General features: G+C 48.1%; 1 protein-coding gene across 4 annotated transcripts in view; it reads left to right on the forward strand.

Moving 5' to 3' along the window:
- LOC146207861 (protein suppressor of white apricot-like) overlaps positions 1-23523 on the forward strand; it is a 46927-nt gene that overhangs the window by 14487 nt on the left and 8917 nt on the right. For all 4 annotated transcript variants that reach the window (XM_084591101.1, XM_084591110.1, XM_084591118.1 and 1 more), the window contains exons 6-11: positions 1054-1127; positions 2343-2520; positions 9083-9283; positions 11103-11501; positions 17616-17804; positions 18108-18306. In XM_084591101.1, coding sequence (XP_084447227.1) covers positions 1054-1127; positions 2343-2520; positions 9083-9283; positions 11103-11501; positions 17616-17804; positions 18108-18306 — 1240 coding nt within the window. The remainder of the gene's footprint in view (positions 1-1053; positions 1128-2342; positions 2521-9082; positions 9284-11102; positions 11502-17615; positions 17805-18107; positions 18307-23523) is intronic.

Consider the following 23523-nt stretch of genomic DNA (forward strand, 5'->3'; position numbering starts at 1 on the left):
AGTTTCTTTGTTGTGGGGGAGATATGCCCATTAGAATTTTTATCCCTCTTCATCTTGTTCCTGCATCCAGCACCCAAATGACCCTTTGAATGTGTAACTCTGGTGCATTGTTCTTCCTTCATTGTAGCTGTCTCTGCATTTGGTCATTTTCCAATGGGTGAGCTTTCTGCATATTTGTGCTAAACCTTTGCTTGGTGATCCCTGAGGATTAAATGAAAGTAAAGGCAGCTCTTTGTTATTTCCGGATCTAAACCAAGTAAATAGGTCTGGTCTGGAATTAAGCTTGGACGGCCAGAAAGCAAGGGCATGGCGCAAAAACTTACTTTCGACGTTGTGCTGCCCCAGTGTTCTTTTTAGTCGACCTTTTTTCCTTTGTGATGGCTAATGCCATAGTTTGTTGTTCAGAAGTTGGGACTGAGGTCTTCGAGAATGTGTAAGAGAAAAAAATGATCACTGATTTTAAGCTCTGGTAATATTCTTGTGTAATGAATTGGGCTGTGTACTGTTCAGGATGTCCATTCTTGGCCTTACCCTGTCGTCTGCAAATTATTCTCATCAGCTCAGCTGATGTGGAGTGTAAAGTTCTGTAGCCTGCCTAATCTGTCAGTGGTCACGTGAGCTTTGGGCCAAATTTTTAAACATGAGCATTTAGCCATGAATTGGTTGGTGCTCAGCCTGCCTGTTCTTTTGTCAGAAAAATACTTCTTTCGGGAATGTGAACCACGGAACTTTGAAGCGTGCTAATTGCGTGGTACATTTAAAAATGCCCTTCTAGTCTGTGAAGCCAGGCCTGATATGTGCATTATTTACTGATGCTTTATACCTGTAGTGCCATCTATTTTGCGCCTCTGCTTCTAAGCTTTATGTTAGAAACCTTATAGGAATAATTGGTTAGAAACCTTATAGGAAAACTTGTCAGGACTACTGTTTTCCTTAAGAAATAATGTTGAGGCAATGTTGTGCAGTGCAAATAACTGAATCCTGCGTAAGTGTTATGCTTGGCTCTGCCTGTGGTGTTCAATGACCTTCAAGTCCTACTGGTGCTCGTTGCAGGTAACGAGGACTCTGATGACGAAGATGACCACTACCTCCACCCAAGCTTGTTTGCAGCATCCACGCCAGCTGTGGTGAGCACCTGTGCTGTGGGCTTTGGGTGCTGGGTGATCATGTTGGCTGTGGCCATGTTTCTCCTTTGCAAGCGTTTCTCTAGATAAAAGTGTAGTTTATAAAGAGGAGAGAGGCGGTCATCATCAGTCTTCAAAGCAGATGTGTACTTTGTAGCGCAGGGCCTGATATGCTGTGGCTAAAGTTTGCCACAGAAACCTAAATAAACTAATAACATAATTAACCCTAAATAGACACTAAGCCTAAGTAAACTAATAACATAATTAACCCTAAATAGACACTGATAACATAAATGTTTTTAAAGACTGTTTATTTCATTCAGTGCAGGTGTTCAAGCTTTTGACAGAGCTGTAACAGCAGATCTCATGCCTAGTGTGCAATTGATTGCGATATGTAGTAATCTATGCATGCAGTAACTAGCCGAGTCTGTTAGCAAGAGCTGTTGTAGATTGTGCATTGAAAATGATGGCCCAGTGTTGCAAGTATTGCCCTTTCTTTCTTTTTTCTCTCTCTCTCTTTTTGCAAGTGCTTTATGTGCGTGTGTTTTCAAGATCTCAAACCACATTGTGTTTACCTGCTCTAGGGGCAAATCCCTGCACGAACGAAACACCATCAAGGAGAGGCATTTGCGTGAGTCCAGGTGATACTGCGCTCAAACCAACGGACTCTCTTTTGCGCGGGTGTTGTGTTTTTCATCCACTGTCTTGGCATGTTGTTGAACACATGATAAGGATCTGTGCTGTCATAAGGAGGAGGGCCTGCAAGTTTGTTTGTAAAACATTTCTGACAGACCCCCTTTCTATCTGTGCTGTTTCTGTGATACTTGCTTTCTTTGTTAGTATGCTGTCAGCACGACTTGTGGTTAAGTTAGAGCAAGCAACCGCAGTTCCGCAGCTGGCATCTAATACTTGCTTATTCATAAAAATGAGGCTTAACTGGAGATATAAAGGAGAGAATAAGGCCTGTGCGGTGTTGATTATGATATTACTCCCCCTATTGCAGTTTACGTGCTTTCCTTCAGCACAATCTTCTTTCAGTGGGTCTAAGTGAGGATGGAGACTTCTCATTAGCTTGTACAGGTGCACAGATTAGTCGAGGCTAGCGTCTAGCTCTATGAATCCGTTCTATCACCTGTGTGCAGTGTAGAGCAGTGCGTGGATGTGCCTCTAACGCTGTTCTCCCACCTGTCCCCTTCCGTGTTGTCTTACCCTTTGCAGCCAGTGGCCGTGTCCAAGGTGTTTCTCACCAAACAAGGGGAGGACAACGCCTACTCACAGCTCATTAAGAATCTGAAGCCCCACCTGGACAGCCCAACAGGAAGCAGTTCTCCGGCACTGCCTCAAGATGTGGAAGCAGCCAATCACGCATCGGTCTACGGCTATACAGACGGTGCTGGTGAGTGTGCTGCCTAAGGTGTGCTGCCCCCCTTCCCGCTGCCTTCTTTGAATTATTTCTTTATTATTATTTCCCCCCCCCCCCCCCCCCTCTACATTGGCCCGGGCACCCAACAATGCCGGCCCATTACGAAGGGTATGTCTTCATCTCTCTAGCTATCTACATGTCTTTGTGTGGGCAGCCTCTGCCATAGTGGAACTTCGTCTCGTTCTATTTGCATTTGATTCGGTGCCGCTGCTGACATGCGAAGGCTCGCATTTGACTCAGCACGCTTTGCTGCACTAGAGTGGGCTGCTTGGTCAGCTTATGGAGCAGTAGAATTGCAAGTTGGACTAGTTGCCGATAATGCATTGCAGCAAAATGTCACTCGCTAACAAACAGAAAGAAACAGAAGTGGACACTTGCGCTGATTAACTAATATCACTTAATTATAACTAATCCTGGTGAAGAAAGAAAAGAAATGAGCAGAAAACAACACCCACAGTAATGCCGCCGTAACGGTTATACAGCAATCACGAATCACTACTGATGGCTGGCTGCCACAATCACTACTACTTTTTCTGATGACATATGCCAACATCAGTTAGCAAGTAAAACTTTCTTTCGGTTATTTAAAATTCTAGTTTTATTGAAAAGCGTGCAGTACCCCTTCCTTTCCTATTCCTGAGACGATAACAAAATGCCCTTTCTGACTCTTGTAAAGCTTGCCGCAAGAAATCACACAAATGCAGGATATACAAGGTACCTTGTGGTTCTTTCGGTAAAGAAAGGCACTATGGCTTAGAGAGAAGTAGCATCGTTATACCGGACAGGCGTCATGTAGTGCATGTTGAGACTCGGAGACACAGCCACATTCGCAGCAGCACTTTCTTCGTTCACTTTGGGCAGCTTTATACACATGCCCATGCTGAGCAGTGCATGTGACTATCCTATCAACGTGCACCCTAAGCATCCAGTTGCAAAAAAAGAAAAAAGAGAAAAAAAAAACACCGAAACGCACAAATTTATTTCTCGTCAGTGCGCCCCGCGTTTGTCGTGTAGTTTGGTGGAGAGCAGGCATACTAACCTGTTCGACAACCTTAAATGCAACCTTAAAGCATCGTCAAGAATCTTTAAAGAATCCTTACGTATGTTCGGCCACTGACTGTTCTCAACGCCCAACAATGCTCCGGACACAACAACTCACTCAACAACGCACACCAAAGAACCGCCATGTTTACGGCGAAGCACAACGCCAACTTCTCCGTTCTACAGGCAGGCGGCTCACCCATTTGCTCTGATCGCTATACAGTTGAATCCCGCTATAACGAAATTCACGGTGCACGAAAAAAAATTCGTTCTCGCGGAACTTCGTTATCGCAAAAATTTGACATGAAACGCAGAAAGAATTGCCCAAGCAGCAGCAAAGGCGTTTAATGCCAAAAATCTGTAAGCTTGGTTTGCTTACGCTTCACGGCGAGCAACGCCGTCACGCGATTTTCGCACTCGGTCAGCAAACCCATTGCAACATCGTCGTCTCGGACAGCAACGAAATTCCTGATGACATCAAAAGCGTCCATCACCTGTACGGCGGTTGCCGCAGCCGGCGCTTCCTGTACGTCGTCGTCTTCTTCATCGGAAGAGTCCTTATCATTCCGGGCAGCTTTTATGATCTGCTCATCACTCACATCTTCGTGAACAACAACACAAGCGTCAGCGCCGATGTATTCGTCGAGCTCGAGATTAGGCGGCACGGTTCCTATTTCTCCCAGCGTTTTCCAGGCGGCCGCGATCCCCGGAGCCGGTGACGCCTCTTCGTCGTCGTCTGTAACGCCTGGTGTTAGGCCAGCAGAGTGTACGGGTCGACCTTAGGCAAATCCGGCGTGCCTGAAACAGTTCACAATTACTGAGCACCCCAGTGTGCTCCAGGCAGCAGACATAATCTGCAGTGCCACGTACAAGTCCACCTTCGTGTCTCGGCCGGTTTCAGTGTTAAAAAGCAGCCGCTGAATTAACCTCCCGCGGTAAGCGCGCTTCAGGCTAAGAATCACGCCCTGATCGAGAGGCTGTAAGACAGACGTGCAATTGGGAGGGAAAAACCTCAGCTCCGTGTTAGTGAGCTTGACTTCGTCGGAGTGATGCGCTGAACAATTGTCCAAAAGCAAGCAAACTTTACGGCCCTGCCGCTTCATGTCGCGGTCGAATGCCATCATCCACTCGGTGAAAATAGCGCGGGTCATCCATGACTTGTTGTTCGCCTTGTACTGCACAGGTAGGCTACGAGTTCTCTTAAAACAGCGCGGCTTGGCACTTTTGCCTATGACTAACGGCGGACGCTTGTCCGAGCCATCCATGTTTGTGCAAAGCAGCACTGTGATGCGTTTTTTGCTGTGTTTGCCGCCGTGACAGCGCTGCCCCTTGAAGTCGAGCGTCCTAGCCGGCAACATCTCGTAGAATAGCCCGGTCTCGTCGGCGTTGTAAATGTCTGCAGGCGCGAAGTTGCTTAAAATTCCGGCCATGTTACTCGCCTTCCAAGCAGCTGCTCCGTCCACGTCTGCTGACATTGACTCGCCGCACAACACTTTTCCAACGATGTTATGGCCGGCCTTGAAACGGTTTAGCCAGCCAATGCTGGCTTTAAAATCATCAATGCCAAGTAGGCATGCATAGTTCAAGGCTTTCTGCTGGACGATGCTTCCGGACAGGGGGACGTTGCTGGCTCGTGCTTCCACAAAGCACGCATGCACTGCTTTGTCCAACTCTTCATGGAGGGGCCGCGTCACCTTTTTGTGCTTCGAGGATGTGCCTGAAGCAAGTGCCATTCTCACGCTGTCCTTATTGCCTAGAATCGTTGACAGCGAACTTGCAGGAATTCCGAAGTCTTCAGCAATTGCCGCTTTCTTCCTTCCGCTTTCTGCTTGGGCGATTATTTGAGCTTTTTGCTCAAGGGAAAGAGTTTTGCGTTTTTTCACTTGCGTTGCCATCGTGTCCTGCGGATGAAAACTCGTCGTTGTCGAAGAGAAAGGCAGCGAGTGAACAACGCGACCACGACACAAAGCCAAAATGGCGGAACTGCAATCACGTGATTTCATGCTTGATGTGGCTTTGGATTTGACTTGGACTTCTCGCCAATAAAACTAGTTTCGGTTTCGATTTTGAACGCGAAAATTTCGTTGAAGCGGAAACGCTCTGCAAAAATGGTTCGTTGTGCAGAGAAATTTAGGCCATTAATTCTTATAGGATACTCGCGGGGAATAAAAAATTATTCGTTGTCGCGGAAATTTCGTTGTGGCGGGATTCAACTGTATGTATAAAACACTTAGCGATCAACTGAGCATATGCTAACATACAAGCGAGCTAATCATGGGACACATGACGTGCAAAGCTGGAAAGCAGCGGCACTCACTCACCATGGTGGCTTCTCTGCTTGCGCAGGGGGGAAGCATCGAAGAATGGAATTGTGCTCAGATATTCTTCTTAGTACAAGCTGTGGGCATTTATCCAATATATAGGATGTTATGTTTTGAGAATGCAAAAGAGGACCACTGGCTGCAAGAACAAAATACACTGTGTGCAAAAACTTTCTCACTGCCTTGAACAGCTCCAGATATTTTTGCTAAACATTCCAGCTCTACAACCACTGCCCTACATCTTCTGATAAGTTCCCACCGCCCGCGTAAGAATGATTTTTGTGAAACCAGTATATCATGGAATCAGCGACTGCATTTATACCCTTGGCGTCATCAGCAAAGCAGCCGCTTCAAGCCAAAGCCAAAGTAGCTGTGGCTGGTTGCATTTCATTTCAAGAAAAAAAAAAAACTGCTTGTGTGTATGTTTAGGGTTAGCTAGGCCACCTGTGTATGGTGCACAATGTAAAAATAGAATTATTGTGTGTTTTAAGTCACTGCACAGTCAAAGCCCAAGAAGAGGTACAGTCGAAACCCGCGATAGCGAAATCTCGAGAATACGAAATTCTCGCCGCAACGAAATATTTCCGAGATCCCGGCAAATGCCCATAGGGGCCAATGTATTTCGTATCTCTCGGTAACGAAACATTTTTGTACCGCAATCCCACGATAACGAAATTTTCTGCAGCGTCGGTCCGCATACTGTCTCCCATATTATGAATAACAGCGTCAAAAAAACACTCAAATTGAGCAAACTGCAATAGCGCGCTTGTGTGGCTACTGCGAGAGCATTGGCGCCTGGCAGCCGGAACAACTTTAAAAACTTTAGCCACCTTGAGCCGGTGCTAGCCACCATACCGGCGCAGCGCGTGTCCTCTGTGATCGGTTTCGCGTGGTTGTTTATCTCGGAGGCTATGTTCAGGGAAAGCAGCCTCGCAGCGACACCATCAGGGGGCGACACTAGATCATCAGCGCTGCACTTTTAGGCCTGCGAGCGGTGCACATGTGTTCGTTGTGTGTGGTGGCGGTGTGTATGAGCAGCAGTCCGCACGTTTGCGTTGGAGATGTCTCCGCCAGCCAAAAAACGAAGATTTTTGTCTCTGCAAGAGAAGGCTGCCATCATTTCTCAAGCAGAAAAAGGCAGGAAAAAAATGGATATCGCCGACGAGTACGGGATTGCGTGCAGCTCACTGTCGACAATTTTGAAAAGCAAGGCAGCCATTCTCGGTGCGCTTGAGAATGGTGCTCGAGCACATCATAAAACAGTGACGGCTGCGGTGTTCCCGGACGTTGACAAGGCGGTGTTTGCCTGGTTCTGTGAACAGCGCGCAAACAAAGTGCCTCTGTCTGGCAAACTGCTGCAACAGAAGGCTCTGGACTTTGCCTGCATGCTCGGGCATGACCAATTCAGAGCAAGCGCTGGCTGGCTGGGCCGCTTTAAAGCCCGTCACGATATTGTGGCCAAGGTGATTTCGGGCGAAGCAGCAGGAGTGGACCCGGTGGTAACATCGTCGTGGCAGCTGACTGCCGAAGAAATCCTGGGGCAGTACGAACCCTCAGACGTGTATAATGCGGACGAAACGGGTCTATTCTATCAGATGCTGCCTTCGAAGACCTTGGACCTGAAAGGTCAAAAATGTCACGGAGGGAAGCACAGCAAGCAGCGCGTAACAGTATTGTTGTGCTCCAATATGGACGGCAGTGACAAACGGCCGCTTCTTGTCATTGGCCGGAGCAAGAAGCCCCGCTGCTTCAAGGGGAACCGCACGCTGCCTGTCCAGTACACCTCAAACGGGAAGTCATGGATGACCCGTTCAATATTTTCCAGCTGGCTTGAGGCCTTCGATGCGGACATGAGAAAGGCAGGCAGGTTGGTGAGCCTTTTTTTAGACAACTGCACCGCCCATCATGTTGATATGGAGCTCACAAACGTGCGCTTGTTTTTTTTTCCGCCCGGGTGCACTTCTGTTGTGCAGCCACTCGACCAAGGCGTCATACGAAGTGTGAAGTGCGCCTACAAAGAGAGGCTAATTCAGCGTCTCATTCTTAACCTCCATCACAAGCGCCCCACCGACGTGGACTTGTTCATGGCGCTTGAGATGCTGGCCGCTGCATGGCTTGCGACGCCTCCGACCGTGATTGAGCACTGTTTCAAGCATGCGGGCTTCGCCCCCACCCAGCAGACATCATGCGTGGACGAGTCGCCAAATGAAAGCGTGCTTGAAGAAACACTTCACGATGACTGTGCTGCCAGTGCAGTGCCACAATCGCTGGCCAACGCATGGGGTGCACTTTGTGCTGTCGACACCTATGTTGTTCCAGATGGCCTCAGTGTCGATAATTTCGTTCGCGCTGATGACGACGTAGTTGTCCATGAAGAAATGACCGATGAGGCTATCATCAGCAGCGTGTGCGAAACTGACGACACCGAGGACCAAGGTCCACAACATGGAGAGACGGTAAACCCGAGGAATGTGTTGGACGCCTTTGACACGATCCGGTCGTTCTTAGGCGCACACGACGACGACGTGGCAATGGATCACTTCTTGCAGTGTGAGAATAGAACCATGAAGTTGCTGCAAGGCAAGGCTCGACAAACTAAGCTGACTGACTTTTGGCAATAAATTTTCTTTTTGCGGGCTGTTTTCTATCTTTTCTGTCTCATTTTCGCGGCAACGAAATTCTCGCGAAAGCGAATTTTTTTGCTGTCCCCGGCGATTTCGTTATTGCGGGTTTCGACTGTATTCGCTAAAGTTTTTGCGGTGATCTTCTTATGCCTTTCAGTTTCCGTGCTTGTGGTATCGAGAGAAGGCAAACCTTTCGTATTTTGCACTACGTGTGAATGCAACTTCAGTGTGTCTCACAGCAGCAACAGTGATTTGGAAACTGAAACTAGAACTGAATTTCACTCAACAGTGCATGATGCAACCCTCCAATATTTGCTGGTGGTGATGAGCCATCAGTTGGTACCAGGCTCTGAGCAAAACTACTATTCCAAATTTTTGAAGCTGGTAGTCTGCTGCTGCAAGACTGCCCATTGCAGGCCTAGCCCCCACCCTGCCGTTAGCGCAAATAAGATTTTTTATATCGCCTGGCTGGCAGGCATGCAACTTGTGTAGTCATGTCGTCGTAAGTAGCTTCTGGTTTGCTACAGTGAGCACCTGCCCTTTTCACAGGCTACGAAGGCTACGGAGCCGGTGAGGACTACACGGCACCTCCGCCGCCTCCTGGCCTGGAACCAATACTGCTGCCATCACAGGCTGTTTTCACGGGCTACGCTATACCGCCACCTCCAGATGTGCAGCCCATCATAGACAAGATGGCTGTGTATGTGGCCAAGAATGGTGAAGACTTTGAAACCATCGTCAAAAGTAAAGGTATGGATTTGCTTTAGGGCATTTGCAGGGTTACGGTAGTCGTGTGCTGGGCCCCACACTTTGATTCAGTGGCCATGGCGCTTAGCTGCTGAGCACGCTGATGCAGGGTCGAATCTTACTAGCCACAGCAGCTGCATGTCAATAGAGGTCATCGCACATCGAGGGGCCCCAGGTGGTTGAAAGTTATCCCGGGATCTCTTCTGTGGCTCCTCTTCCTGCCTTCACGGGAATCGTGAGCAGTTTGCGGTGACACGTGGCCTGCACATCACCGACATTACGATTGCCTGCTGCATTTTACGCACTGTGAAAAGTTTGCTATCCGAAAATTTTTATCAATGAAATGAGCGAAATGCTTATGCAGAAGCATGATAAATACATTCACACTGTTTACGGTGGAAGGGACATTTTTATTTTTTACTGCTGCTTGGCCAAATCGTTCTGCAGTTAAACCTGGTTATGACGAACTTGTGAAATGTCCACAATTTTTCATTATATGCAGTTTTTGCTTGAAGAGAAGAAAAGACTGTGCATAGCAAAAATCAGATCTAGAATAAGGGAAACCACATTGAAAGTGTTTACAGTAAATCAGAATTATTTGATGCTATAGAAGCTTTGAAAAGTTTCGTGACCATTCTGAGATAGAGCGCAGCACGACTGTGGCGGCAGCCTTTGCCTCCACCGCGGCTCGTGCAACATGTCTATGAGGGAGTGGGGAAAGGAGGTGGTGGAGAAATCAGTCTGGGCGAGAGCATGCTCATTTGCGCAGTCGCCGAGAGAGGAGGTGCCTGCACCTTCAAGCAGGTTCCCGCTCACCCACTACCATTTCCCTAGGGAACTAACATTGCTCCATCGTCAGCGCGCTACACTATTCTCGCTTGGGAGCTCGCAAGCAACCACGTGGCAGTGATGGACGTACACTGCTTGCCCTGTGTCTTTTCCTTAGTTCTGTTATTTTTACTGCTTCTGAGCATAAACCAGTGTTCTTAGCCAAGAACGGTGGCATGAACTACCCTATGTGACGTTCCAAAAGTGAAAGCGGTGGAGACTACTGCATTTTCCATGTAGAAGCGCCGTCAGCGCTAACATGTGGCGCATTGTGTCAACTGCGGTCGCTTGTTGCTATCGTAAACGTTCTTCTCACGTCAGTTCGTGTTTTACCGTCCTGAAACTTGCGAGGTTTTGCCAAAATTTTCATCAATTCAGCACTAGCTGAGAGACTGTCGGTGCCACAAGTTTGTTATATCAAGGTCAACTGCCGCGACATGTTCGTTGCATGGAGTTTTGAAATACACGCACTTCACTGGGGGCAATATTGGAGAATTGAAAAACTTCGTAATATCGAGGAATTTGTTACCTCAAAGTTTAGTGTACACAGTGCTCACGACATCAGCATTGTACAGCCCGCACGCCACCGCGCACCCTTCCCTTTGCGTAGAGCACGACTGGTGATCGCAGAGTCGTGCGGTCCACGGCATCGCAAACTGTTTGCGGTGCGTGCAGCGTGGCTGGCGATCGCAATGTCAGTGATATGCACCTTTGCAAACTGCCCCCTGTGCATACAGCATGACTATTAGGAATGGTGAAGTTTAGCGATGTTGGGCCATGTGCCACCGTCAACTGCTCCCTGCACATACTTACAGCGCAGCTAGTGATTACACAGTGTTCAAGGTTGTGGTCATGGCTCATACATTCATATCATTGTACTGGCATGGAATCTAAAGTTTCGCAGGTGTTGCACTTACAGCCAGGGAATTTTATGAATTGTATGTAGCAGCATCCCATTAACGTACCGTCGCCGAAATGTGTTCTCGCCTGCCAGGTGACAAGCGCTTTGAGTTCCTCCTGCCTGACCACGAGTACCACCAATACTACCTGCACAAGAAGCAGGCTTACCTCAATGAGCGCGCCCAGCAGACCAAGGGGACTGCAGCCGAGGCAGCAGCACCAGAGGCGGTGCCAGCGGTAGCGGAGAAAAGGGAGTCCTCTCCCGCCACCACCGAAGCCACAACCGTAGCCGCTATGCAACCTGCCACCATCGAAGAGCCAGTCGAAGAAAGCTACGACATTGTGGGCCCCAAGCTAGAGAATGGCCTTAGTGGTATGGAGGACAGCATTGTGGCCTCTCCTCTGTCCAACTCGCCCTTTTCAAACATCGACAGCAATGACACAAACTCCCAGCCAGGGCTTCCAGGGCTTGGTGACAAACCACAGAACAAAGGTTGGTGGCATTTTAGCAGAGTTGCTGTGAAAATATAACTCGGGCATCGCATTATGTGCAGAGGCACAGTATCCTATACTTATACCCCAGTCAAGCGTGCAAGTTAAAGTGCACTTACGCGGAGTGCACTTCGCAGCTGGAAAGGGACTTTACGCTACGCAGTGCTAAATGGGAAAGCAGAGTGCACTCGCATAAGCACTCGTTGGTACGAAACTGGCAACTGGAAAATATATTTTAAAAAATAAATTGGAGCCTCCAAGCGCGAAGTTCAGAGAACTGCTTTTTAAAGTAGTAAAACACTCAAAAAATGCTTAAACTTTGACACCAGGCCATGATTCGGAGACACCCTATCAACAAAAACCATGAACAATAACAACCGCCCCCTAACTGAAAATGGCGTAACCGCAGTGGCGCACCAGGCTTAATGCGGAAGTTGCGTACGCGGTTACATCACGTTTTTGTTATGTGACATTTAGCTAGTCGCTATTATAACACACTTCCTCAAATGAAAATATGCACAAAAGACGTAAAATCAACTTGTATACATATCTTATTACATAATACATTTGTGGCGAAGAATTTTCTGCCGGCGAGGCTACGCACTTAGCCCTCAAAGTCCGTTTTGCGAACGCACTCCGACCTGAGTGCACACTTTGGCAAGTGCACTTATGTTACACCGTTTAGCAGTGGTAGAGTGCACTTTTCGTAAGTGACACTCGCCGTAAGTGCACTTTATTTTGCGTGCTTGACAGGGGTATTACTCATGCAGGTTGGCGCTCAGCTTCGTGTTATGGAAAAAAAAAAAAGGAAGCAAAACAAAATTAGAATAACCACATTAATTGAACAGCTGAAATGCAAGTTTGCAAATTTCTAGCTCAAGGCGATTCAACTGAAGTTGTGTGTAGTACAGTACAACCTCGTTAATTCGAAGTCATCGGGACCGAGAGAAATCTTCAAATTAAGCGGGTTTTCGAATTAACCGAACACACTAAGAAATAAGACTTAGGCAAAAAAATTCGTTGCAGGAACGTGTTACCTTTATTCTTCATATTTTGAATTGCTACTGAAAGTAATCAGATACTGGTTTGCCGCGTCCGGTTGTTTGCGGCTCCTAAGGTCATGCTCTCGAGTTGGTCAAATAGACGAAACATCTCTGAACTTCCACCGCGGCACTCAACAAAACTGCGGATAACGTTCAGCGATCCGATAACTTCACCAAGAGCTCGGGGAGGCTCGTCGGTGTCGTCGTCGCTATCGTCGCTGTCATCGCGCATGTTCGTACCAGCAGTGATCTCACTCTCCAAGTCAGAGTAGCCAGTCTGCTCTTCGCTCTCAATGTTGATATACTCGGCGAAGCCGACTGCGTTGGACTCATCCTCGGTCTTCGAACAAGCGCTCTTGCCTGCTTCCTGGATCAAGCAGAACTTCTGCTGCAGCGTTAAAGTCTTGTACTTTGGCATTTCTACACTGCTACGGTCACAAAGCTAGCACTTCTGCACAGTCCCGCCCAAAAAAAAGGCACAGTAGCCGACCCCTAACCACAGCGCACAACACAAAGAAATGGCGCAGGCGAGACCGGCGCGGCGGTGGTGGTGGCGTACTTCCAGCGTCATCGGAGGCACGGGGGAAGAGTGGGTGAAGCACACCAAGGGATGGAGTGGGGGCGAGGTCACGTGTTAAAAACCGGTATGCCCGCCGTGTTGCAGTGAAGCACGTCTTCTCCTCTGCAGGCGCGTGTTTCGGCGGTGCGCGAGGCGCACTGTGGACCGATTTTCGTGCAGAGAGTGCTCCGGCTGGGGCGCTTCGTCTATAAATCATCACCATTACTATGTGGCTTTGCCTCGCGGCTCCGTAGGGCCGTCGTTTCGCCGGGTTTGCGGCGAAACATGGATCAGGCATTGCCGCATAGCAGTCCAAATTTTCGAATTAACCGGGCTGGCGCAGGCCGCCTGTTTGAATTATCCGGCCAAATTTACATTGGAAAATACGGGACCGCAGAAAACCTTCGAATTATCCGGGATTTCGAATTAACCGAGTTCGAATTATCGAGGTTTTACTGTACTGTGTGCCGACATCCCGAGCAGTGCAATCACTTTGCGGTGTCAGAGTGAACATGAACTGCTTCCTCCAAAAGTTTATTTTCCTGAATTCTAGAACTTTGAAATACATTTTTGGAGTTTCCGAATACTACTGCTCGCTTCAATGTCTGAACTGAATACCGTATTAGCACCACCTTACGAGATAGTAAACTATCTGTTTCTCGTGATTCCCTCTGGAGTTACTGCCATACTTCTTGTCTCCATAGTTGCAGCTTACAAAAAAGCGTGCTTGATTGCTTTGAAAACGGGACAACAGCACCTTCCGTGTGACATAGAAAATGCCCATGATGCGGTGCGAATCGAGGGACTCGTGGGGGAAGGCGCTCGCTTCTTTCTGTAGATATTCTATCTTGGCCTTCATGGCTGCCATTGCCAAGAGTAACAAACTTATTTCTGCAACTCATATCGAGTAACATTTGCATAGCAGAGCACTTGCGGCATCACCTGTGGCCACGTCATGCAGTTTTATTATTGGTGCGAGTAGCTGGTTATTGTCCGTGAAAGTATCACTGTGACTCTAATATGATCTAATATTAGCATCTGCAAACAGAATGCAGGAGATGGTGAAGTTTGCTTTTTTTTGAGGCACTTTCTTTTTTCTGCAAAGTGGGTTGAGTTCACGGATTTTTCGTACTGTTCGATTGTTCAGGTCCTGCCGAATCCAAACACTCGGTCATTGATTGGGCTCGCAATGGAATCATTTCCATGCTTCCTCTTGTTCCTGAATTGTATCGGCTTCTACACCCAGAAAACGGTTAAAATTTCATGTGCCTCTCTCTGTCCTCTGCAATGTTATTTCACCAAAATAAGCCTAAGCATGAGTGTTGAGCATATCCAACACTGGAGAATCTAGGTATGCTAACTGACTATGTCAGCCTTTTCTATGCACACCCAGTTCTTTCATGGCCCACATTGATTTCATTGCCTAGAAAACGGGCATTTAAGAAATGATGTCGTTAGGGGACGAGGAGAGACTTATTCCAAATAGTGACCGTTGTTTTTCAAGGTGCTAAGCCTGATATAGGCCATGGTAAAAGCAGCCATATTGCAGTGGTTCCATTAGTAGGGCCTGTTTTGATTGGCTTCCCTGCATGATGCACGGGCACCGCTGATCACAAGGGTCATCTTAGGGCTCTGCACGAAAACAGCGTATTCAGCTGGAGAGTAAGCAAGCCAGGCTGAATTCGGCTATCGCGTTTTTTTTTTTTTTTTAAATAAAAACATTCTTGCCTTTTGGCCAACGAAAGCAGTTTTGCTCTTTTTGTTTTCCGCCACTGCAAGTCGTCCTGGCCTTAAGACAGCAGCAGTATCTTGCTGTGGCCACGCGCATGAAACATGACGTCAAATTGTCAAACCTTGCAAGCACGCCATAAAGGTGGAAACTACAAGGTTGTTGATGCACATGGCACCTGAGAGGTGCACCTCATTTGGAGTGGTCCATGTGCAGTGGTGTGGATGGAGAACGGGTTTTACCCCTATGAATGAGGGAATTGCAGTGGGAATTTGAGAACTCTTGTCAAGTGCTGGGGTCACACATCATCTGGAGAAGTGCTGTGTCTGGGCTGCAGCTGAGGTAGGAATAGTTCTGTGCATCTTTTGTGAGGTGCTTGACGGAACGGCCTATGTGCGATAAAATCAGTTGATCGCAGTGAATTGTTACAGACGTACTACGCGATATAACCATCATTCAGTGCATTTGGTGTGCAGTGACTAGTGAGGCTTATTTGGTGCATGTTATGTTGGTTTTAGGTAGATTTTACATAGTACAGTTGAATCCCGCTATAACGAAATTCACGGTGCACGAAAAAAAATTCGTTCTCGCGGAACTTCGTTATCGCAAAAATTTGACGTGAAACGCAGAAAGAATTGCCCAAGCAGCAGCAAAGGCGTTTAATGCCAAAAATCTGTAAGCTTGGTTTGCTTACGCTTCAAGGCGAGCAACGCCGTCACGCGATTTTCGCACTCGGTCAGCAAACCCATTGCAACATCGTCGTCTCGGACAGCAACGAAATTCCTGATGACATCAAAAGCGTCCATCACCTGTACGGCGGTTGCCACAGCCGGCGCTTCCTGTACGTCGTCGTCTTCTTCATCGGAAGAGTCCTTATCATTCCGGGCAGCTTTTATGATCTGCTCATCACTCACATCTTCGTGAACAACAACACAAGCGTCAGCGCCGATGTATTCGTCGAGCTCGAGATTAGGCGGCACGGTTCCTATTTCTCCCAGCGTTTTCCAGGCGGCCGCGATCCCCGGAGCCGGTGACGCCTCTTCGTCGTCGTCTGTAACGCCTGGTGTTAGGCCAGCAAAGTGTACGGGTCGACCTTCGGCAAATCCGGCGTGCCTGAAACAGTTCACAATTACTGAGCGCCCCAGTGTGCTCCAGGCAGCAGACATAATCTGCAGTGCCACGTACAAGTCCACCTTCGTGTCTCGGCCGGTTTCAGTGTTAAAAAGCAGCCGCTGAATTAACCTCCCGCGGTAAGCGCGCTTCAGGCTAAGAATCACAACCTGATCGAGAGGCTGTAAGACAGACGTGCAATTGGGAGGGAAAAACCTCAGCTCCGTGTTAGTGAGCTTGACTTCGTCGGAGTGATGCGCTGAACAATTGTCCAAAAGCAAGCAAACTTTACGGCCCTGCCGCTTCATGTCGCGGTCGAATGCCATCATCCACTCGGTGAAAATAGCGCGGGTCATCCATGACTTGTTGTTCGCCTTGTACTGCACAGGTAGGCTACGAGTTCCCTTAAAACAGCGCGGCTTGGCACTTTTGCCTATGACTAACGGCGGACGCTTGTCCGAGCCATCCATGTTTGTGCAAAGCAGCACTGTGATGCGTTTTTTGCTGTGTTTGCCGCCGTGACAGCGCTGCCCCTTGAAGTCGAGCGTCCTAGCCGGCAACATCTCGTAGAATAGCCCGGTCTCGTCGGCGTTGTAAATGTCTGCAGGCGCGAAGTTGCTTAAAATTCCGGCCATGTTACTCGCCTTCCAAGCAGCTGCTCCGTCCACGTCTGCTGACATTGACTCGCCGCACAACACTTTTCCAACGATGTTATGGCGGGCCTTGAAACGGTTTAGCCAGCCAATGCTGGCTTTAAAATCATCAATGCCAAGTAGGCATGCATAGTTCAAGGCTTTCTGCTGGACGATGCTTCCGGACAGGGGGACGTTGCTGGCTCGTGCTTCCACAAACCACGCATGCACTGCTTTGTCCAACTCTTCATGGAGGGGCCGCGTCACCTTTTTGTGCTTCGAGGATGTGCCTGAAGCAAGTGCCATTCTCACGCTGTCCTTATTGCCTAGAATCGTTGACAGCGAACTTGCAGGAATTCCGAAGTCTTCAGCAATTGCCGCTTTCTTCCTTCCGCTTTCTGCTTGGGCGATTATTTGAGCTTTTTGCTCAAGGGAAAGAGTTTTGCGTTTTTTCACTTGCGTTGCCATCGTGTCCTGCGGATGAAAACTCGTCGTTGTCGAAGAGAAAGGCAGCGAGTGAACAACGCGACCACGACACAAAGCCAAAATGGCGGAACTGCAATCACGTGATTTCATGCTTGATGTGGCTTTGGATTTGACTTGGACTTCTCGCCAATAAAACTAGTTTCGGTTTCGATTTTGAACGCGAAAATTTCGTTGAAGCGGAAACGCTCTGCAAAAATGGTTCGTTGTGCAGAGAAATTTAGGCCATTAATTCTTATAGGATACTCGCGGGGAATAAAAAATTATTCGTTGTCGCGGAAATTTCGTTGTGGCGGTATTCGTTGTGGCGGGATTCAACTGTATAACCAAGATATAAAATACATAAGCTTGTATGGGAAGTTCCAAAAAATTGCTGCTCTTTTGTTTTATTCCGCTATAAATCACTGCATTATAGCGGTGGTTTGACTATACACGTCGATTTAGTAAGCCACATTTGTAGAAATAATTTACGTTGTAATAACAAATGCTGTTAGACTGCAGGAGGTGGTTGTTAATGCTTGTTTGATATCTCTATACATTTTGCTCCGCCTGCTCGTAGGTCCAGTGAGCTTCACCCTCAAGCTGAAAGACGGCGACGGAAAGGATAAGAAAAGGGTGGCGCTCGATGATGACATGTCGGACTCTGATGGATCGGCTTCAACTCCTGCACCCATCGTAACTACCGCACCAACTGACGACGCAGTGAGGACCGGCAGCAAGGATACAAGCAGCACGGAAAAGCAGTCAGGTAGGTGCGACATAACTCCAAAGTCGTCTGGAGCATCTGCAGTGTGAATGGTGTATAGGGAGAAGGGACCACATTTCACTTTTCTCACACACTGTTTTTTTTTTTTTTTTTCTTTCTTTTTTTATTTATTTATTTTTTATTTTTTTTTTTTTTTTAGCGCCTTTGCAGGCTTGCTCAACTTTCCACTCGCTTATTAAACATGCTTACAAAGAAAGCCTAATCTGAATGATTGGTTACTTGTGGTCTGCATCGATTATACATATACATGCATACCTATATATATATATATATTTCTTTTTGCAGAGTGCGTGTTGTCGAAAGATCGTCTGTCCCCATCCCGTCAGCTGCAGCTCGAACGCAAGAAACGTCTTGCCAAGTTCTTGAGCATGATCAAAGACACGCAGAGCACGGGTTCCACGGGTCCTGCTGTGTCCTCTGGACAGCGGGGAGATGGTGCCAAGGGCTCTAGTGGGACGTGCACACCAAAGGAACCAGTGAACAGGTTACCCCTTTTTCTTTTTTTTCGGTTGCACAAACCCTTTCACAAAATCACTGCCAGGAAGCATTTAGTACCTGCTGTGTGGGGGGAAAGCAGAGGTGGCAAAAAAATGGGATGGGGCATACTGGCAGCAGACTGTTTGCTGCAAGTACGCCAATCCACGAGGCACACGCGTACACTGGGCAGCACCAAAAAGGGGGAGGGCTCTCACTAGTCACTCCGGGGGTCACATAGGAGCATCTGAACTCACGCTGTTCACGCGGCGCTGCAGAAGTGCCGTTGGAGCTTGGACTCTCATCAGTCAAAGCTTGGTTGTCATGGCTGGTCACAAGAGTCTTAATTCTATTTCTGGTGCACTAGAAATGCAATAGCAACTCAAGTTACAAATTGGGTAGAGTTGATTTCTGTGTCGTCTTCAGCAGTGAAGCGGGCCACGCCAAAGCCGCCGCAAGCCTCCGGTCAACTAAGCTGGCTTCACTGCACGACTGGTGCACCAAACGCTAGCTTTTTGATGTGAGAGCAGATGCGTGTTCCAGACAGGCATGCTAAACTGTAAACCACTTTCAAATGGACTCGACAATGGCGTCACTTAGTATTACAGCATTAGCACTGTCACCAGGTACTCAAGGACTCCCAGCCGACCCGGCTTCGTGTGTGCAGTTATCGCAGGAGCGCCAGTAGAAGTGCCCGACGCACAATGATTCAGTAAACTCGAATAACACTTCTATATTTTTGCATGGAATTTCCAAGGGATAGTCGGGCAGTTTGCTGTAGGCTTATACTTCTATATGTCCGGGTTCGACTGTAAAGCCTCGCTTTAACTAAGCCATACAAACGTGCCTGCTGGTCTTGGGGTAGAGTTTCTAACTCTGGACCCAAGGGCACTAGAAGGCTGGATTCTGGTCTTGCCCTCCCATCTCAAAGGCACATTAAAAGATAACGAAGAAGGGCAGCCACCACAGCTACTGCAGTACGCTGCAGCATGTTGGGCTTACACTTATTGAGGTTAGACTGAGATCTATCGGTGCTAGAGAGGCATTGCTGTTTATCTTATGTGTCACAGATAAGATAAGCAGAAGCAAAGGGCTAGTTACCATGAAAGAGTCCGGACCGCAAAGCATGTTGTTTTGTTTTTGTGGCCCTCAATTTGAATATCCGTGCCAGTGATATCATTCACGGTCTCTGTCACGCTTCCCACTTGCATCACTGCTTCCTGTTTGCACGTTAGGGCAGAAAGACTTAAGGGGGGACACGGGTCTTTGGGACCAAAAAATGACCAAAAAACCGATTTTCTGAAAATGGCATTTTTGGAATCTGTGGCTATTAATCTACAAGTTCACCAATTTTCTTCTTCCAGAAGTCAGTATTTTCAGCATAATAACGAATTGAAATCATCGCGCGGGCTGAATTTGCGCAGCAGCAGACAATAAAACGGCACATTTTTCGTTGCGCGCAACTGCCGTTCCGCCGGACCGATCTCGGCCATGTTAGGCTCGTTTGAAAGAGCGCTTTCTGGGTTTCAATTTCCCGCCGCTAGCGCTTGTCTGCCCTCAATGGCCACTGAGAAAAATAACCACAAAGAAAAACGAAAACGCGGCATCTGATTCGCTGCTGAGCGCACGTGACTGCAACTGAGCCATCCGATTGGCTGATTCTATCGCACGTCGTCTGCTTGCGGCGGGCCAGCAGCCGTTGAAAGCGTCCGAGACGCCATTTTGTTCTGAGTCGAGACCGAGGCGAGACGATGCCCCTCAGTAAATTCCGCTCGCGCCACAAATTCGGCAAAAAGAAGAAGAGTGCGCGCGGCGACAACTTTCGGAACCGTCCTGCGGCACCCGAAAGCTCCGAGGATGTGCAGGAGCCAGCGGCAAGTCAAGAAGTCCCCGCGGCCGAAATAGGCCTAGCGAGCTCGGCGGCGCCTACGCCCAGCGGACGCGTCCGCCACGACACGACGATGCTGCAGCCTTCGGACTTGATTGAAAAGAAAAGAAAAGCCGAAGGAATGCTGCAGGAGCTGGGTTCAACCGCAGCGACGAAGAGGAAAGCGGATTTCATCGCCACTTCTGATGCCCGTCTTCTTGACGCGACCGGCGGTTGCCGTGCGGACGATACGACGTTCACTGTTGTGAGTTTGGAGTCGCTGAACGAACTGTTGTCTGCTGTGAAATGTAAAGTGTGTGGCGGGGATGTCCATATTTCAAAAGGAAATCGTGAATATGGTCTAGCCGTTAAACTCTCTCTCGCGTGCGTGATTTGCGGGGACATTTCATCGGCATGGAGTTCGCCGCGCGTGCAAGGCAGCCAGAAGATAAATCCGTTTGCCGTGAATATCCTTGCTGCACGCGCGATGCAAAGTACCGGACATAGGCAAACGGCGCTGAATGATGTGTTTGCGGCGATGAACATATCTCATCGTGGCCTGCACACGAAAACGTGGCAGGACTACGTAAAGAGTAAGCTGACGCCCGCAGCAACACGCGCAGCCGAAGGAGTGTTGAAAGACAGCGCCCGTTCTGTTCGGCAACTCTATAACGAGTTGAACCTTGACAACCCCGGGAACATTTCTGTCTCTTTCGATGGTTCATGGATGACCCGGGGTCATTCATCCCACATCGGTGTCGGCGCCGTAGTAGAACTTTTTACTGGACTGGTACTTGACTATGTAGTTTTCAGTAACTTTTGTGCTGGGTGTGAGCGTGGGCCCAAAGAAGGTGACCCGTCCTATGAGGCGTGGAAAGAAAGCCACTTGTGCCAAAAGAACACGGACAAAAAGTCCGGTGAAATGGAAGTTCAGGCCGGACTTGTTTTGTTCGAAAGGTCACTGGAGAAACATGGCCTTAGGTACACGACCATGCTCTCAGACGGCGATAGCCGCACATTTCTTGCATTGCAAGAATCAGCTGTGTACGGCTACATCGAAATCAGCAAAGAAGATTGCACAAACCATGTGCAGAAGCGGATGGGAACGGCCCTACGCAATGCAATTGCCAAGCATAAAGGTGATGCAAAAGAGAGCTTGAGTGGCAAAGGAAAGCTGACAGGCGACCTTGTCACCAAGTTGACATCGTATTACAGCTGGGCCCTGAAGTCCCATGCTGGAGATGTTGGGGCAATGCATAAGGCAGTGATGGCTACCTATCATCATGTAACCTCCAATGATACCGTGTCAAATCACACCCTCTGCCCGACAGGCGCAAACTCGTGGTGCCGCCAGAATGCTGCTGCAGCCAAGGGAGAGCCTGCTCCCAAGCACAGATACAGTTTGCCACCACATGTGTGCAAAGCACTTTTGCCTATTTATGAGCGTTTGGCAGACCCAAAGCTGCTAGAGCGGTGCCAGCAGGGAAAAACCCAGAACAGTAATGAAAGCTTGCACTCCCTAATATGGTCACTCGCACCAAAGGAGCGCCATGCGTCACTGTTCTCCGTTCAAGCAGCTGTTGCGGAGGCTGTTGTCCGCTTCAATGCAGGAAACCTACAAGCATGCTCAAAAATACTGAGTGAGCTAAATATGAACCCTGGCGTCCAGAATATCAGGAGGATGGCTGAGAAGGACAGGCGCCGAACAGCCGAATCAGTACGCAAGCGTGCCTCTGCGGAAAACATGCATCGGGCACTGAAAAAGCGGCATTCTAGTCAGCCCAAGCAGTCAGATTACATGCCTGGTGCATATTAGCTGTCTGCAAGTGTAAATATGTATATATCTTTTCGAAATTTTGAATAAATTGTGCCTAGTTTGTTTTTTCCCATTTTCTCAAAACTCAAATTTTGGACACTTGGCTGGTTTAGTTCGTCGATATCTCTGCATCTAGGACAGATAGAGATGTAATTCCTTTTTCTACATAAAGCTGAAGGTGCAGTGAATGCAATGATCGAAGCAGAATTCTTTATTCAAGCTTCAAAATTTTTTTATTTTGCCAAGTTAATTGAAGCATGATAGGCACGTCTTGAAGGACAACTTTCAAAGTGCAGCAAAATTGCTAATAAGGGTAAAATGGAAAAACTGCTTTGATCATTGCACTCTTTGGTCATTGTACTGTACCGCCATGCATTAAAAATGATGTTTTATAGAGGCGTTTTTTTTGCGTCGAAGTACTAATTAAATGAATAATTAATATTATTATCTCGGGAATTAACTGACATAGAGAAAAACAAGTTACATTTTTGAAATCAGCATAAAAATCTGAACAAGAGGGTATGATTTTATCAGGATTGGCTTTAAAATAATGAAAATAGCTCTAAGACCAGTGTCCCCCCTTAACCAATGTAGCTGCTACTAGAGATTGTGCTATGCAAGGCACAGGGCAGCAGTTTGGACGAACGTTCACGCATGGTATATGATGTGATCGCTTACAGTTGAATCCCGCCACAACGAATACCGCCACAACGAAATTTCCGCGACAACGAATAATTTTTTATTCCCCGCGAGTATCCTATAAGAATTAATGGCCTAAATTTCTCTGCACAACGAACCATTTTTGCAGAGCGTTTCCGCTTCAACGAAATTTTCGCGTTCAAAATCGAAACCGAAACTAGTTTTATTGGCGAGAAGTCCAAGTCAAATCCAAAGCCACATCAAGCATGAAATCACGTGATTGCAGTTCCGCCATTTTGGCTTTGTGTCGTGGTCGCGTTGTTCACTCGCTGCCTTTCTCTTCGACAACGACGAGTTTTCATCCGCAGGACACGATGGCAACGCAAGTGAAAAAACGCAAAACTCTTTCCCTTGAGCAAAAAGCTCAAATAATCGCCCAAACAGAAAGCGGAAGGAAGAAAGCGGCAATTGCTGAAGACTTCGGAATTCCTGCAAGTTCGCTGTCAACGATTCTAGGCAATAAGGACAGCGTGAGAATGGCACTTGCTTCAGGCACATCCTCGAAGCACAAAAAGGTAACGCGGCCCCTCCATGAAGAGTTGGACAAAGCAGTGCATGCGTGGTTTGTGGAAGCACGAGCCAGCAACGTCCCCCTGTCCGGAAGCATCGTCCAGCAGAAAGCCTTGAACTATGCATGCCTACTTGGCATTGATGATTTTAAAGCCAGCATTGGCTGGCTAAACCGTTTCAAGGCCCGCCATAACATCGTTGGAAAAGTGTTGTGCGGCGAGTCAATGTCAGCAGACGTGGACGGAGCAGCTGCTTGGAAGGCGAGTAACATGGCCGGAATTTTAAGCAACTTCGCGCCTGCAGACATGTACAACGCCGACGAGACCGGGCTATTC

This window comes from Amblyomma maculatum, chromosome 1 (assembly GCF_055883805.1).
Source record: "Amblyomma maculatum isolate TAMU_Amacu chromosome 1, ASM5588380v1, whole genome shotgun sequence".
NCBI classification, from domain to species: domain Eukaryota; kingdom Metazoa; phylum Arthropoda; class Arachnida; order Ixodida; family Ixodidae; genus Amblyomma; species Amblyomma maculatum.